This window comes from Grus americana, chromosome 28 (genome assembly GCF_028858705.1).
Source record: "Grus americana isolate bGruAme1 chromosome 28, bGruAme1.mat, whole genome shotgun sequence".
Classification (NCBI taxonomy): Eukaryota; Metazoa; Chordata; class Aves; order Gruiformes; family Gruidae; genus Grus; species Grus americana.
Window position 1 is genome coordinate 6,293,134 of NC_072879.1, and position 16,335 is coordinate 6,309,468.

Consider the following 16,335-nt stretch of genomic DNA (forward strand, 5'->3'; position numbering starts at 1 on the left):
TTTTTAAAAAAAATACATATTTAGGCCCAAGGGCTGGCTAGAGTCCTGGCAAAGGTGGTCTTAGTTCACGTCTGCCTGTGGTGCCTGTTCCCCGGGCAGGGGGCTTGGGGGGGTCCCACGCTGGGCACTGGGGACCACGGATTAGCGCTGAGGACCACAGGTTAGTGCTGGGGACCACAGAATAGCACAGGCAGAGCTCTGCAGAGCCAGTTTGTGCAGGTTTGTCTCATGAGCTCCCCATGGCCTCATCCCAGCCCGGTTCTGGGCACCGATCTCCAGTGTCACGTCACACCAGGCTCTCTAGGATTGTTTGGAGGATTTATTTTCTTTTCCTCAGTGTCTTATTTTGCAAGGGAGGAGAAAAAGCCCCACAGCAACCAGCATGTCCAGGCTGGCAGGTCCCTCTGGGCTCGGAGCCACTGCGGTGTTGGGAACTCTTAATCCCAGGAGGTCCCAGCATTGTGGGAAGAGGCCAGAGGACAATGATGGGGAGATGAGGGGTGAAGGATATTTAATCCACATGCTTGTGTCACCAGCAGTCCCCCAACCCTTTGCTCCCTGGAGGGATCCCTCCACGTCGCTTGAGTGCCCAGGGCAGAGTCTCTCAAGGGAGGGGGAACTCCTGGCTTCTCCCCTCTCTCTGCCTTGGCTGTGCTGCCCTTAGCAGGGGGACTTGCTACCATTTTAGAGTCCCTCCTGGTAGCAAGAGGGGGTTTTTGCCATGGCCATGCTGGCTCGAGGCCCATCAGGATCTCTCAACTGCAGCCTCAGTCCTGCCCGGGGTGTGGGGTCTGACTGCCCCCTCCCCAGTGCCGTGCTGGGAGGTGAGCAAGGTGTGTGTGCTTGCAGGGAGCAGGCAGAGGTGGAGGTGCAGGACCCCAAAGCACGAGCCAAAGCCAACTGGCTGCGAGCCTTCAACAAGGTCTGCATGCAGCTGCAGGAGGTGAGCAAACCTGCAGCCGCCCACCACCAGATCCCAGTGCCGGCCACGTGCTGGGCTGGGGGCACGGCCCCTTCCCACGCCTGGGCATCTTCCAGACGTGTCCACTCCCCGATCCCATGGACATCCCACACCCTGAGGGCAGTGGGGACCTGGGGGCCCCAACAGCGTTGGCCCCACAACCCCATTCCTGCCAAGTGGGACCCCCACAGGACCTTCCCTTGGTGTGTGCTGCATGCGGTGTGCTGGTGCAAGCCCCTCTGCCCTCTCCCATGTATTGAGTTGACAATTTTTTGTTCTGTTTTTAGACTCCATCCTCCATCTTTTCTTTTTGTTTTGGCTCTGGATTCGCTCCCCCGGGGCTTTGATCCCCCTCCCCACCACTTCTCTTTTCAGTTGTCCACCACCATGGCCCTTGTGCTCGCGTCTCCCCTTCCTGTAGGGAAGGGGTGTAGCCTGCCTGCAGGTAAGCATGTCCAACAGAATGACCCAGCAACTTGCGTGCCTTCCCTCTGAGTTTTTGTGTGTGTGCACGGATTGCCCCATGAGGGAGGTAAAATTGGCTCTTTCCTCCCTTCTCCCCCAAAATACCCACCCCCCCCACGGGACAGTCCCTGCACACATCCCATCCCTGGTGTGCTCTGGCTTTTCCTTGTGCTGCTCTCCAACTGGCTGTGGGTCCATGCAGACCTGCTGAGCCTTTCCAATGACGCTTCTCCAGTCCCCCAAACCCTGAATTTTTGCCTGGAGCAGCCATCCTCACTGCTTCACCAGCCCGAGCCCCTCTGCCCTGCCCACTACTTGCCCCACTCAGCCTCTTGAAAATATTTTATTCCCAGTGCAAACTCTTTGCTGGAAAGAGCCCTATAATCCCGTAAACCCTTTACATGCTTCCCCAGTGCTGCGGGCACTGGCTGAGCGCTCAGCTGCTCGCAGCGCCAAGCCCCAGGGAGGGCTGCCACGCGCGCCGGGGGCTCAGCACTGCGCCGATGATGGCCACCTCGTGTCTTGCAGGCCCGCGGGGAAGGCGATGGAGAAGCTAAATCCCTGTGGTTCAAAGGCGGGTGAGTATGTGGGGAAGCCAGTACTTTCTGTCCCTCCCCGGGGTCGTGTGGGCCGCTCTCCCTTCCTCATTAGGATGTGATTAGCGAGCTTGGTGGGGAGCTGGTGTGGGGAAGTGTTGCCAAGCTGTGGGCATGGGGGGGGGGGGGGGGGGCAGAGTTTTGGGCTGAATGCTGGTTGCCTGATGCTTTTGGAGGAGCCAGCAGAGACGTCACTGCTCCGCGTCCCCGAGAGCCGCTGCTGAGTGGGAGAGTGAGGAGGTGAGTGGGTTGGGATGGGACTGAGCTGGGGCGGCAGCTCCCACTTCTCTCCTGCCATCTGGGGCTCAAGTGGTGCCATGGGGAATCCCGAATCTCTCACCGGACGGGCTGTGGGTCTTGCCCTTGGAAGTGGCCTTGCCACTGCCCAGGCAGAACCTAGCAGATTTCCTTGAGCACCCACCAGATCACACTGCGGACGGGGCTGGACGCTGCGAAGCAGCATTTCTGCCCGAGCGGCGCTGCCTCAGTTTCTCTCGCAGCAGAACAGCTTTGGTGTTCACCTTTGGTGTCTCAGAAAGAAACCGCAGCTCTCCCACTTCACGCTGCAAAGCCAAAGCTAACGAAGCCAAATGGGTTATACTTTTCCTGCGTTTCACTGCAACACCACTGAAGCAAAACATATTCACATGGGGAAAAAAAAAAATCACAGTTTTCTGCCAGAATCCCCTTGCCCCGCAGTTTTTAGTTTGGTGATCCCTGCCCCAGCCAGGGCGGTGGTGGGGATGAGGGTCCCATGGGTGGGTCCCAGGCCACCCAGGGGTTGCTCTGCAGTCCAGTCCGCCAAGTCCTGAGTGAACCTGGAGCAATAGCAGGGGGCCCCTTCCTGCCTCAGTTTCCCCTTCCCTGCTGACTCTCATCTCTCTTGCAGGCCTGGTGGCGGGCTGATCATTATAGACAGCATGCCGGACATACGCAAGCGAAAACCCATCCCCCTAGTTAGCGATTTGGTGAGGTTCCTCCTAAAGCCTTGAACCACACAGCTGCTGGCTTCACTCCCGCTGCGCCTCGCTGGACTGCACCGCCCGCTCGCTCCAGCCAGCGCTCGCTGAGCACCCATGCCCTTCTCCCCAGCTGCCTCTAACATGGCTTGTGTTTTCTGTTTTCTCTTCTCCGGCCTGGCTTGGCCATCCCTGGCGGCAGGGGGGCAGCAGTAAGGTTTCTGCGCTGCATTAACAGCATGCCCGACATTAAGCCTGGACGCAAATCTCTCCCTCTAGTCAGCGATCTGGTGAGCGTGGTCCGAGGGGTTAAAGAGAGAGCACCCTTGGGTGCTGCCGGCCAGCCCTGCCCAGCTTCCTCCAGCCCCACTGGTAGAGGGAAGGGGTGCCCCAGGCTGTTTTGGGGATCTCTTGGCCCTAGACCTCGCAATGGGGAGCTGTGAGGACGGCACAGCTGGGCTCTCCCCACCCAAGGGTGCTTCTCTTTAATGGAGCTCCAGGGTCCTTTCCCTACACCGAGCATCAGCCCAAGACTTCTCAAGGCTGCATCTGGTTTCCCATTTTTTTTTTACCTGCACTGTGTCCTGGTCCCTTTCTGTCCCACCTGCCATAGGCTCCTCGTAGCTCGGGTGCTGGGCAGATGGACCCATGTACCAGAGGAGGGGCAGTGCTGGCTTTTCTGAGCTGCACAGACACTGTGCTCCTGTCCTCACCACTGTCATGCTGTGCTGCTACAGCCCAGTCCCCATGCTGCAGTCCCACCCAGCCCCTGGGCTGTAATGCACAGGGTCACACTGCTGTCACCCCCTTGGTGACAAGAGACCGCAATTTTGGAAACCAGATACCCTTTGCACCCAGAATTAGGCGCCCTTCACCTCCTTTCCCCTCTCTTGACCCTTTGCCACCTCTGTCTTGTGCCAGGGTGCCTCCTCAGGGTGCCTCCATCCTGTCCCCAACCTGCCTGCCCTCTCCCATCCCACTGCCCCCCCCCCCCCCACTTGCTGCCCTCACCCCAGTGTCCTCCACCCCTCAGCCCGCTCGGGCAGCTGCTGATGCTTCTGCACTGTGCTGTGTCAGTGTCGGGGTTTTGGGGTGTTGGGCTGGGGGTGGTGATGGGGTGGGCTGAGCGCAGGGGTCAGGCAGGGCCACTGCCTTTCCCTGCTGGGATTGACAGGCTGTGGCTTGGGGTGGGAACCCCCCCAGGGACTGGCCTTACACTGGGAGAGGGGTTGCTGTTGCCCCGATTCCCATGGCTCGCGCTAACAGCCTTTTTATTCCCTCCTCGCCGGACCTGGCTGCCCGCAGGCAATGGTAAGTGCCCCCCCACCCCCCCCCCCACCCCCGGTTTCCCTGGGGTTTTCAGACACACGCTGAGAGGCTCTGCCCTGCTGGGGCTGAACTGGGAATGCCGTGGGCTGCTGAACTGGTTCCAGTCCCACTGCACAGCAGGGTGATGCTTTGCAGCGTTGGCATCACTGGGAGCTGGGCTGTTCCCACTGCCAATCGATGCAGCCAGCACTGACCCCTCTCTGCAGTGGGGTCCATCCCAGGGATTTTACAGCCACTGGGGCCTCAGAGGAGTGCAGCAGGGACAACTTGTGCTCTGCCAGATCTCCAGACTGCGTTTCTTTCCCACAGTCCCTGGTCCAGTCCAGGAAAGCGGGAATCACATCTGCGCTGGCCTCGAGCACCTTGAACAATGAGGAGCTGGTAGGTGCTGGAGTTGGCTGGGGTGCAGGGTGGTCATGGGTGGGAGGGCTGAGCCCCAGCCGGCCGGGCCAGCAATGGAGATGCGAGGTCTGCATCACACCAGCTTCCTCCTCCGGTGTTGCTAAAGCAGCCAGGATGCTCATAGCTGCACCTGGGGAAGGTGGTGTTTGTCCTCAGCCCTCCTTGTCCACGCCCAGCGGTGACATTGCACGTGGCCCAGCACCTGCTGTGCGTTGCCTGAGCTTTTCTCCCCCCTCTCTTTTCTGTCCTTGCACAGAAAAACCATGTTTACAAGAAGACCCTGCAAGCCTTAGTGTATCCAATCTCCTGCACGACGCCCCACAACTTTGAGGTGTGGACGGCCACCACCCCAACCTACTGCTACGAGTGCGAGGGGTTGCTCTGGGGCATTGCCCGGCAGGGCATGCGCTGTGCCGAGTGTGGCGTCAAGTGCCACGAGAAGTGCCAGGACCTGCTTAATGCTGACTGCCTGCAGAGTAAGGAGCCTTTACCTGCAACCTCATCTCTTCTCACTTTGGAGAGGGAAGAGGGAGCAGCCCGGGGAGAGATGGATTCCTGCCTTGTGCATGGGGCAAGCGGTGAGCAGGGCAGATCTGTCCTGGGCAGAGTGTAGACCCCCTCCAGGTTTGAATTTGTTCATGCACGGTGGGCTTGGGGAGCTCTCGGCTCTCTCCTGGATGCCACCTGCCCCCCCCCGTCTCACCCATTGCTGTCCTCTCCCAGGGGCGGCGGAGAAGAGCTCCAAGCACGGAGCGGAGGACCGGACCCAGAATATCATCATGGTGCTCAAGGACCGCATGAAGATCCGGGAGCGCAACAAGCCAGAGATATTTGAGCTGATCCAGGAGGTGTTTGGGGTCACCAAGACCACGCACACGCAGCAGATGAAGGCAGTGAAGCAGAGTGTCCTGGATGGCACCTCCAAATGGTCGGCCAAGATCAGCATCACGGGTAGGCACCAGCTGCGCCTGGCACCGTGTGCCATGGGGGACCATGTAGCTGTCCCCTCGCACAAGGATGCTGCGTGCTCCAACCCCCTCCTACCCCTCATCCTGCAAAGCAGCTTCAGCCCCTGGAGCTCTGCCGGGGAACACGAGGTGCCTGTTGCGGGGATCTCGGTGTGGCTGTGGCACTGACTCCTCTCTCTGTCTGTTCTCTCCGCTGTGTGTGCCACGCATGTGCCTTGTGTGGACGGGTGTGCGTGCGGTGCTGTGCCATGCTGTGCTGTAGTCGTTTGTGCCCAGGGCCTGCAAGCAAAGGATAAGACGGGTTCCAGTGACCCATATGTCACTGTCCAGGTTGGAAAGACAAAAAAAAGGACTAAAACTATCTACGGCAATCTCAACCCGGTCTGGGAGGAGAATTTCCATTTGTAAGTTCACCCTTGGCCCCTCTGTACCCCTTCCTGGCCGCTCAGGGTCATGCTGGGCTGCGCTGGCTGTCAGCACGTCCCTGCAGGGTGGTTGGGAGTCAGCTGGGGCCTTATCCTGCCCCAGCTGAGGGTGGAGTGGGGCCGCTGGGGTCACTGGGAGTGCTGGTTTTGTGCCATGGATGGTTTGGCTCCTGGCAATGGGGGCTGATCCAGGCTGTGTTGGGGCTGCCTGGGCACGGTGCTGAGCCCTGGTTGAGCCCACCGGGAGGGTTGGTGCCCCCACATCCGCTCTCTTCCCTATTTCCTGCCCGGTGCTGGGATGGTCCCTCTTGTGTAGGGAAACAGAGGCTGGGGAGAGGCTGGAAAGGTTTCCCTGCTCATCCCGGGGCTTGCCCCTTCTTGCTTCGCCAGCGAGTGCCATAACTCTTCCGACCGCATCAAGGTCCGCGTCTGGGACGAAGATGACGACATTAAGTCCCGCGTCAAGCAGCGCTTCAAGAGGGAGTCAGACGACTTCCTGGGCCAGACGATCATCGAGGTCCGGACCCTGAGTGGGGAGATGGACGTCTGGTACAACCTCGGTAACTGGCTGCCCCAGCACGGCCCGGTTGGGCTGGGACCCCCGGCCCTGCGCTCCCGGAGGGGACGTGCTGCCAGCCCTGGTGTGAAGGCTATTGCAGCATATTAGTATAGGATCTGCTGTTAAAAACACGTAATATCAAAAGCTATTGGAATCAAGTGGTTTCCTAGGGTCATTCTCAAAACCTTTGCCCAGGAGGTCTGGAGAACCAGCCCTCCTGCAGAGGGGAAACTGAGGCACGGAGGAGCTGCATCTCTGTAGTGCCTGGAGATACGGCCAAATCCCGCTCTGCAGTGCCTTGGTTGCATTGTGCCCTGGCCTGGCTGCACTTGGCACCGGGTGTCCCCTTGGCCCTGGCCCCATGCCAGAGCCGTCTGCCCCTCTTTGGGGCCAGGAGTGAGCAGAGTTGCTCTGGGGAAGCCTCACGTCTCATCCCTCTCCCTGTACCCCCGCAGACAAGCGGACAGACAAGTCGGCTGTGTCTGGAGCCATCCGGTTGCACATCAGCGTGGAGATCAAAGGCGAGGAGAAGGTGGCTCCCTACCACGTACAGTACACCTGCCTGCACGAGGTGAGCAGCCCAGGCAGGTGCGAGGGGCACAGCCTCCAGCCCAGCCGTGCAGCTGTGCCACCGCTGTGTGGCACCGACACCTCCGGGGACTTGACGGGACTCATTTGTACCTCCAGAACCTGTTCCACTTTGTGACGGATTTGCAAAACAATGGGGTGGTGAAGATCCCAGATGCCAAGGGGGATGACGCCTGGAAGGTGTACTTTGATGAGACAGCGCAGGAGATCGTGGACGAGTTTGCCATGCGTTACGGCGTGGAGTCCATCTACCAGGCCATGACGTGAGTCACTCGCCCTCCACCCTGCTCAAGGCACGTGGCGGGGGGGGGTCACTGTCGGCATCTTCCTCCCCTGCTGCCCTTTGCAGCTGCCTCCCTGCCGCGGGTGCAGACGCGCTCCCCTAGCTCACCCCGCACCTGTGCATCCCTCCCTCTCCTTCTCCGTGCCTGCACTCCAAACCCCGTGCCCCTTCCTACAGGCAGCCCCTCCCGTGGCCCTGCGCCCTCACCTTCCGCCTCCCTCTGCAGGCATTTTGCCTGCCTTTCCTCCAAATACATGTGCCCAGGGGTGCCGGCAGTGATGAGTACCCTGCTAGCCAACATTAATGCCTACTATGCTCACACCACGGCTTCCACCAACGTCTCGGCCTCCGACCGCTTTGCCGCTTCCAATTTCGGGGTAAGTCCGATGGTGCGTAAACACTCCTTCCTTCTTCTCTCTCTTCTCTTGGGAGGGGGCGGGGGGCTCAGGGGGCAAAAAGGGCCATGCAAAACACCCCGCTCCAAACTGCAGCCAGGCAGCAGGGGAGTCAGCCCCTGCTTGCCCCAAAATTCATTCCACTCCCGCTTTTCAGGAAGGAAAAAAGCCACCACCTTCCTGGGAGAAGGTCTAAATTTGATCCCCAAATTATTATGGTAAAACCGTGACTGGAATCCAAGAGGGCTGGGATGCTGGGCAGCAGCCTGGCGGGAGGGGGAAACCTTGGTGGCCAAATCGCAAGCAGGTGGCAAGGAGCCAACCCTGCAGCTCACCGGGAGTTTCGCGTGGCCCTGCGTGCTTTGGGCGCACCCCGGGCCAGCTGCAAACTTGCCTGGCTGTGCCAGCACCCACACGTGCCCGCTGGGTGCCTCGCAGGGCGAGTTTGTGCCAGGGTCGGGTGCGCCCTTGGGGATGTGGGCGAGGAGGGGCTGAGCTCTCGCCCTGGCTCCCCCTGTGTCGTCCCAGAGGCAGCAGGCGTTTGCTTTGGATGCACACGGGTTGAGCTGGGATCAGCGCCCAGCCCTGGGTCAGGCAAAGTGCTGGGTAGCCAGGGATGCAGCCAGGGCCGAGCGCAACAACGGGCAGCGGCTGCTTTGGCTCACCTCCCCGTTCCCGTTGGAGGGGGTAGCTAGAGCCAAGCGAGCTTTGCCTCTAGGGTCGTGCAGGAGGACAAAACTATACGAAAGCGCCTTTGCTCTAACATGGAGGGTTTTAAAAACTTGTTTCTTTCTCTTTTTTTAGAGAGCCTAAGGTTGGGTCCTAAAGTGCCCGGCCGTGTCGCTTTAACCCCGAGTACCCATCGTGTCCAGTTTTAAAGCACTGCAGCCGTTCAGTGGCGGGGACGCACGGTCTTGGCCCAGAGCCTGGCTTTGCCGTCTCCGGCGGGCGAGCGCGCCGAAGGTTTGCGGTTGCCAGTGCAGGCTTCGGGCTTGGCTGAACTGCGGCCAGGCGGGCGTGGGACTCACTGCCCTGTCCCGTCCCCTTGTCCTCCCCCCCTCCCAGGACTCAGGGAACTGCTCCGGGCTCTCTGGAGCCCTGTGGGGCAGCCCTGATCCGGTACAGGCAATGCTGTGGGCTCTTGTGGGAGGCCCACGGGGTTGTCCAAAGCCCCCCCCCAGCAGAGATGCAAAGTGAAATGCCTCCCAACAGTGTTTTGGGGCAGATTGGTTGCTTTGCCCTCAGCTCTGACAGCCAATCCGCAGCCCAAAGTCGGATTTGCATCCTCCTGTCCCGCAGACCCTGGACGGGAGCTGGGCTGAGCTGAATTAAAGCCACTCAGCCCCAGTGGAGACCGTCTACCTGGGGCGGTTCCCTGGCCACATCCCTCAATGCAGCCCGGTCGGGCGAGCAAGGAGCCCATGGAGGCGTCCAGCTCCTGGGATCCATCCTGGCCTTGTCTGGAAACAGCTCAGCCCTGAAGATGGGCAACTGCTGCAAGAGCCCAGCTGCTCTTTCCCTGCCTTTTTCCTGAGCTCTTTGAAAGCTTCAATCCAGGGGCCACCTGGCCCAGGGGCAAGATCCTGCACATCCTCTCCCTGCTCCTGTCCCGAGCCCAGGCTCGGAGGTGTTCAAGTGGGCTGGGCAGCCTGTTCCCCCTCCGGCTCCGACCGCCAGTGAGAGCAAAGAGGATGTGCAAGGTTGCCTGTCGACGCTGTATTGCGCCTGGCACAGCCACATGTGCCCTGGGAGCCGTTGATGGCTGCCATGAGCCCTGGCCACCAGCGAGGTCACGCTCTTCTCTGCGGGCATCCCGTGCCCACTCACAGGGCTCTGGTGAAGGAAGGAGGGAAGGAAGGACAGCAGGAAGGAGAGGGATGAGCTGGGGGCAGCGTGGGCTGGGCTGGGGCCAGAGAGAACCAGGTGCAGTGGGGAGGGGAGACAGTCCCTGCTGCCTTTCCCCCATTTACCTGGCTCCGGGGTGTTTCTCTGCAGAAGGAGCGGTTTGTCAAACTCCTCGACCAGCTGCACAACTCACTGCGGATTGACCTCTCCATGTACCGGGTAAGGTGCCTACCGTGCCTCAGTTTCCCCACCTGTCTAATAAGGTCTGAAACACAGGCAGCTGTTTTCTCCCTCTCTGTTCACCCCTGTGAGAGTTTTGTGTGCAGCTGCGCCCTTTTCTTCCCCTTTTGCAGAACAACTTCCCTGCCAGCAGTCCTGAACGGCTGCAGGATCTCAAGTCCACAGTGGATTTGCTGACCAGCATCACCTTCTTTCGGATGAAGGTATTGCGGGGGCCCCACTTGCCCCATCCCTCTGGTGAGGAGTCTGCCCCTTGCTGGCCCTGGTTCTTTGCAAGGTTGGGGTCATGCTGGCCCTGTGTAGCTCCTGGGTGGCTGCCTGGGGATACAGGTCTGCCTCCAGCACCGCTCCCTCCCCGCACACCCAGGTCCAGGAGCTGCAGAGCCCCCCACGAGCCAGCCAGGTGGTGAAGGACTGTGTGAAAGCCTGCCTTAACTCCACCTATGAGTACATCTTCAACAACTGTCACGAGCTGTACAGTCGCGAGTACCAGACCGACCCGGTGCGTGGGGTGGGGGGAGCTGGGATGCACTGGGACACCAGGTGCTGCGGGGGGACCTCACTGCCCCCCGCTGACCTTCCCCATCCCTGCCCATCGCCATTCTCCTTTGCGCAATCCTCCTGCTCCCTCTCCAGAGCACTCAGCCCCATGCAGAATGAGCCCCAAGCCTTGGGCAGGGTTTGAGCCCTACTTCTGTGGGGTTGAGACTCGGGCCAGACAGGGGAGGGCTGCGTGGGGGCCTCCAGGGTGTTCCCAGACCCCTCCTGCCTTCTCATTAGCCCCACCATGAAATCAAGCCCCACGGGTGGGGTGACCAGAGCCTCCGCTGTGTCCCCATCACTCCAGACTAAGAAAGGCGAGGTGCCCCCTGAGGAGCAGGGCCCCAGCATCAAAAACCTGGACTTCTGGTCCAAGCTCATCACCCTGATAGTCTCCATTATCGAGGAGGACAAGAACTCCTACACGCCCTGCCTGAACCAGTGAGTAGGTGCTGGGAAAGGGGACCCTGCTTCGCCCCTGGGGGGATGCCCACGCGGTGGCAATGGTAGCTTTATCCCTTTGGAAGTGGGTCGTAACATCCATTCTGTAGATGGAGAAACTGAGGCAGACGGGGAGGTATGGCGGGGACATATCTCCAAGTGGAAGGCTGGTCCACTCCGTGTCCGCACTTTCCCCCCTCCCCAGGTTCCCCCAGGAACTGAACGTGGGGAAGATCAGTGCCGAGGTGATGTGGAACCTCTTTGCTCAGGACATGAAGTACGCGATGGAGGGTGAGTCCCCCCATCTGGGTGACGGAACCAGGCAGGAGCCACATTCTGCTCCCACCTTGCCTGTTCCCTGGGCAAACCCATTTCACCTCCTCATCGACACGATGCCTAGCTTAAATCCCACTCAAGCAGCACTTCCATCTTCACCTCATTACCCTGGTATCCCTGGAACTGCCAGGCAGCCGCCCCCCCAGGTTTGGGCCTGAAAGCAACCCCCATGTACACTCACCTTCCCCATGCAGAGCATGACAAGCACCGCCTGTGCAAGAGCGCAGACTACATGAACCTGCACTTCAAGGTGAAGTGGCTGTACAACGAGTACGTCACCGAGCTGCCTTCCTTCAAGAGCCGTGTGCCCGAGTACCCCGCGTGAGTGCAGCCCTTGGGGGGCAGGTGAGGGGGTGCTTGCGCCCCGGGGGCTGGCTGGCCTCACTGGGGATGGGCCTCTCTTCCAGTTGGTTCGAGCCCTTTGTTATCCAGTGGCTGGATGAGAATGAAGAGGTATCACGGGATTTCCTACATGGAGCGCTGGAGCGGGACAAGAAAGATGGGGTATGAACAGGACTGTCAGTGGGCACAGGAGCCACAGCTGGGGGTGGGTGAGGGGCTTGTCCCTTGATTCCCAGTGTGTCCCCATCGGGGCCAACATCTCCCCTCCCTGCTTCCTGCTGACACTGCCTCTCACATCCCCAGTTCCAGCAGACGTCAGAGCACGCACTCTTCTCTTGCTCCGTGGTGGATGTCTTCTCCCAGCTCAACCAGAGCTTCGAGATCATCAAGAAGCTTGAGTGCCCTGACCCCCAGATTGTTGGGCACTATATGCGAAGGTTTGCCAAGGTGGGCAGCTGCCGGGGCGGGGGCCACTGGGCCAGCAGCACCCCTGGGAACCTGATTCCAGCCCTGGCCCAGGGCTCCTGGGCTCTCTCTGCCACCTCCCATGCAGCTGCAGGCAGCAGCATAGGGCACAGATTGCACCACCTCTAACAGCAATGCTCAAGCAAATGTGCCATCAGCAGACCCTGTGGCTCTCTCAGCTTTGCTAGCACAGGAGATTAGCTAATTCATCAGTTAATTGGTTAATTAATCTAGATTAATTAAATGCCACTGGCTTGTGGCAGTGTGGGAATTGCATGCAGGCTTGGTGGCTGGTGCTTTCAGGGCTGTGCTGGTGATGGAGCTGCCTGTGGAGACCAGATGTGCTGGATCTAGCTTCCAGTGATTGTGTCCATACAGCTTCTAGCACATCTGTAGGGCCAGAGGGTCTAGGTGTCCCAGGGTGTATCCAGGCATTGGGTTGTTTCCTTGCTGTGGGACTCATAGTCTCTTTGTTTCCCTCCTTTCTTCTCTTTGCTGCTGTCTGGGTGGGTCCCATCCCTCATTTGGCTGCAGACCATCAGCAATGTGCTCCTCCAGTATGCTGAGATCATCTCCAAGGATTTTGCCTCATACTGCTCCAAGGAGAAGGAAAAAGTGGTGATGTATCCCCCTTCTGCTTGCCACCTGCCTGGTACAGCCAGGCAGGACTGTCCCCACATGGTGACCTCAGCTCCAGAGCTGGTCCCCGTGACACAGGTCCTGCCCTTGGTCTCTGTCTGATGGCAGTCCCTGAAATGCTGCCAGGCAGGCCTCTGTGCCATGACTGTTTTCATGTGCCCCAGTGTAGGGTGGGAGAGACCTGGGGCAGTGGGCAGCTGTTCCAGCCACATTTGTTGTTGCTGATGCCCCCTGTCCATCCCACCCCTCCAGCCCTGCATCCTGATGAACAACATCCAGCAGCTCCGTGTCCAGCTTGAGAAGATGTTTGAAGCCATGGGTGGGAAGGAGGTACGTACTGGGGGGATCTCCAGGAGGGAGCCTGGATCAGTCCCTTCTCCCCAAAGGCAGCCCCTTCCCTGGCTCTGCAGTGCTGGGAGCAGACCCCAGTTCCTCACTCCTGTATGGGATCACGCTGTCCCGTACCATGGTACCCTGCTCTCCCACTGTGTCAGATGATTGATGTGCTTCACCCTGCATTTGGGGTGCAGAGACCCCTCCTCAGGACTGGGCCAGGGATCCTGATGGCTTCTCCAACCTGTCCTTCCTCCAGCTGGACACAGAAGCCAGTGATATCCTCAAGGAACTGCAGGTGAAACTCAACAACGTCCTGGATGAGCTGAGCCGGGTCTTTGCCACCAGGTATGCCTGGACAAAAGAGCATGGGCGGTGGGCCATGGAGAGGTCGGGGTGTCCAGGAGCTGTGGCTGAGGCCAGACTGGGGGCTCTGCTCAGTCAAGTGGGTCCTGAGTGCAGCTGTGGGGAATGCTGAGCTGCCTGGGCATTGCGGTCCCCAGTTTCCAGCCGCACATTGAGGAGTGTGTGAAGCAGATGGGTGACATCCTTGGCCAGGTGAAGGGCACTGGCAACGTCCCTGCCAGTACCTGCAGCAGCGTCGCACAGGATGCTGACAACGTCCTGCAGCCCATCATGGACCTCCTGGATAGCAAGTGAGTGTGGGGAACCTGCAGGGTCAGGGTGACCAGGCAAGGGGTGGCATCAGGGGTGCTGTGCCGGGACCTTCAGCCTCATCCTCTCTCTGCAGCCTGACGCTCTTTGCCAAGATCTGCGAGAAGACGGTGCTGAAGCGGGTGCTGAAGGAGCTCTGGAAGCTGGTGATGAACACGATGGAGAAGACCATTGTCCTGCCCCCTCTCACTGACCAGACGGTGAGTGATGAGGAGGGAGACAAGGGATGGGGGACCCTGGAGCTGAGATGCAGGTGGCTGATTTGGGCCAGAGTGGAACATTGCTGGCCAGGTGCCCTCACGGGCTGCTGAGGGGGTGGGGACTTCAGTGGCCTCCCCAAACCTGTCCCCAGCTCATGGCCGGGGAAGGGATGGAGGAGAGAAAGGTCATACTTGACCCAGGTTCCCGGTGCAGCCCAGCACCCTCTTGGCTGGTTTTGCCAAAGGACCTTCCTGCCATCTCCATCGTGGCACCAGAAGGGAGCCCTGGTCCTTTGCTCTCCATACTTCCCTCTGAGTTGGGGCAGCATCCCATCCCACGCCATGCTCATCAGCACTGGCTGTGGGCATGGTCCCTGTGCCAGATGAACTGGGAGGCTCTTGGAGTGCAGGGAGCCACTGCACATCAGCCTTGCGTTTGGGGTTGTGCAACCCTGGGGTTGCGTTTGGATCAGGGACTGGCTTCACGGGGACGGGAGCGATGTGGGGATGGGGTGACATGTCTCTGCAGAAGGGCTGAACGCTTCCTTGCTCATGGGCTGAACTGGCTCTAGAGGAGCAGAGCAAAGCTCAGGGAATGATCCCTCCTCAGGGGGAGGTTGCCTACAGGCTTTGAGGCTCCGTATTGCATCACTGTGTGTCTGTCCTCCCCGCATGTAGCCATGCACCCCAAAGCTTCCTGGGGTGGATTTCCCTCGGGGTCAGGCAGGGGAGGATGACACCAAGGGATCTGAGTCACACATCTGTCCCTGTTGCTCTTGGTGGCTTTTGTCACTGTCACAAAGCTGGGCTCGGGCTCTTACTTGGAGTGCCTGGAGCCATCAGCCACTGCATCACCTTTCTGGGGCTGTGAGGCTCCTCGTGCTGTGTCTGTAAGGGACTGCACATTGGTGACCCATCAGCCCTCGGTGGTGCCACCTCACTGGCACCTTGTCACAGCCCAGAGCCCAGGTCAGGTCAGCCCTGCATTGCTCCAAGCCAGGCTTACATGCCCTGGGCCAAAGGTGGCCAAATCTCACAGGAATGCTGGTGCCACTGGGTCTCAGTCACCATCTCGGTCCCTTCCTGGCCATGTGTGGCTATGCCATGTTCTGGAGACAGCTCTGCCCTCAGCACAGGGCTCGGAGGTGGTGTGGACATGTGGATCCATTGGGTGATTTTCCTGAGGGGAGGCAGCCCTTGAAGGGGTTTCATGCTGGAGCTGGTCCCTATGGCAGGGGACAGCCTGCCCAGGGTGGCTCTGGGGTCCAGCCTGGGGGTGGCTGGGCAGGTTGGCGGCATGGGGCTGCGTGTCAAGTGGGGTCCGCCAGCTCCCTGGAGCTGAGACCCCTGGGGCAGAGCCCCCTGCCACAGTAAGGATGGACTGGGCAGGCTGGGATGGGGCCACTTCAGGGCTGTGGAGACCTGTGGTGCTGGTGGCAAGGCATCGACATTGAGTACTGTGGCACATGAGATGAAGGGACACCCCGGCTCTGCTATCCCTCCTGGCTGGTGGGGGTTAGGGGGGATGGCTGGGGCTGGTACCCAGCAGTGGGGCAGCTGGGGCTGGGGAGGATTGAGGAGGGAGCCGACACTCATGTCACGGTTGTTCTCTCCAATTGCTCCGCTCGCCTCTCAATGGCAGATGATTGTAAGTACGGCAGCTCCCTGTCTGTCTGTCTGTCTGCTGTGTGTCGGTCCTGGCCTCGCCAGTTTTTGTCCTGTGTGGCTGCCCGCGCCCTGCCCACGCCCTCCTCCAGCTCCCGACTTGGTCCACCTCTGTGGTCCCCATCCTCTTGCTGCCTGCTTGGTGCTGGCTCCTGGTGGGCACTGGCCCGCGGCCCCAGCTGGGTTTGGGGGGGGCGGAAAGGTCCTGGACAGATTTGCAGTGCCTGGATGTGGGGAGGTGCAAGGGTTAGTGCTGGGGTGGGAGGGATGGTGATGGGGGCAGTGCTATGTAATCGGGGACAGCCAAACCGAGGCTGATCCCATCTTCTTGCTCTGTGCTGAGGGTGAGAGAGGCCACTGGAGACATGAGCAGCAGGAGCTGTGTGTGCCTGGCAGTCAGGGCTGCTCTTCCTGACCTCTTCTGCCTCAGTTTCCCCTTGAGGCCCTGGCTGGGGTGTGGCTATGGTGGGGGCTGAAGACAGAGGCTTTTCCTGCCTGCAGAGAGGAGCATCTCGCTGGAACATGACACTCTGGTCCCTGTCCTGGTTGCTCAGCGGTGGGGCAGGGTTGCTGGCACGACTTGTGGAGCTTTGTCCCTGGTTGGGGTACAGCCCTGGGAGCCTGGACTCCTGAGTTCCTTTCTTGGCATTGCTGCTGGGTCCCTGCACAGCTTTGACTGAGCAG

At 60.0% G+C, this 16,335-nt stretch overlaps 1 protein-coding gene across 6 annotated transcripts in view; it reads left to right on the forward strand.

The window, feature by feature from the left end:
* Window positions 1-16,335, forward strand: part of UNC13A (unc-13 homolog A) — a 35,400-nt gene that overhangs the window by 11,343 nt on the left and 7,722 nt on the right. For 3 of the 6 annotated variants that reach the window (XM_054805836.1, XM_054805838.1, XM_054805840.1), the window contains 24 exons: window positions 850-943; window positions 1,955-2,004; window positions 3,184-3,277; window positions 4,620-4,691; window positions 4,969-5,188; window positions 5,436-5,663; window positions 5,943-6,084; window positions 6,496-6,665; window positions 7,120-7,235; window positions 7,352-7,515; window positions 7,762-7,924; window positions 9,926-9,994; window positions 10,129-10,218; window positions 10,383-10,517; window positions 10,863-10,996; window positions 11,202-11,287; window positions 11,527-11,653; window positions 11,740-11,836; window positions 11,978-12,121; window positions 12,674-12,757; window positions 13,031-13,108; window positions 13,371-13,459; window positions 13,615-13,767; window positions 13,863-13,986. In XM_054805836.1, the coding sequence (XP_054661811.1) occupies window positions 850-943; window positions 1,955-2,004; window positions 3,184-3,277; window positions 4,620-4,691; window positions 4,969-5,188; window positions 5,436-5,663; window positions 5,943-6,084; window positions 6,496-6,665; window positions 7,120-7,235; window positions 7,352-7,515; window positions 7,762-7,924; window positions 9,926-9,994; window positions 10,129-10,218; window positions 10,383-10,517; window positions 10,863-10,996; window positions 11,202-11,287; window positions 11,527-11,653; window positions 11,740-11,836; window positions 11,978-12,121; window positions 12,674-12,757; window positions 13,031-13,108; window positions 13,371-13,459; window positions 13,615-13,767; window positions 13,863-13,986 (2,923 nt within the window). Of the gene's footprint in view, window positions 1-849; window positions 944-1,954; window positions 2,005-2,911; window positions 2,991-3,183; window positions 3,278-4,286; window positions 4,293-4,619; window positions 4,692-4,968; window positions 5,189-5,435; window positions 5,664-5,942; window positions 6,085-6,495; window positions 6,666-7,119; window positions 7,236-7,351; window positions 7,516-7,761; window positions 7,925-9,925; window positions 9,995-10,128; window positions 10,219-10,382; window positions 10,518-10,862; window positions 10,997-11,201; window positions 11,288-11,526; window positions 11,654-11,739; window positions 11,837-11,977; window positions 12,122-12,673; window positions 12,758-13,030; window positions 13,109-13,370; window positions 13,460-13,614; window positions 13,768-13,862; window positions 13,987-15,628; window positions 15,635-16,335 lie in introns of all 6 variants that reach the window. The other 3 variants (XM_054805837.1, XM_054805839.1, XM_054805841.1) reach the window with 2 other exon arrangements.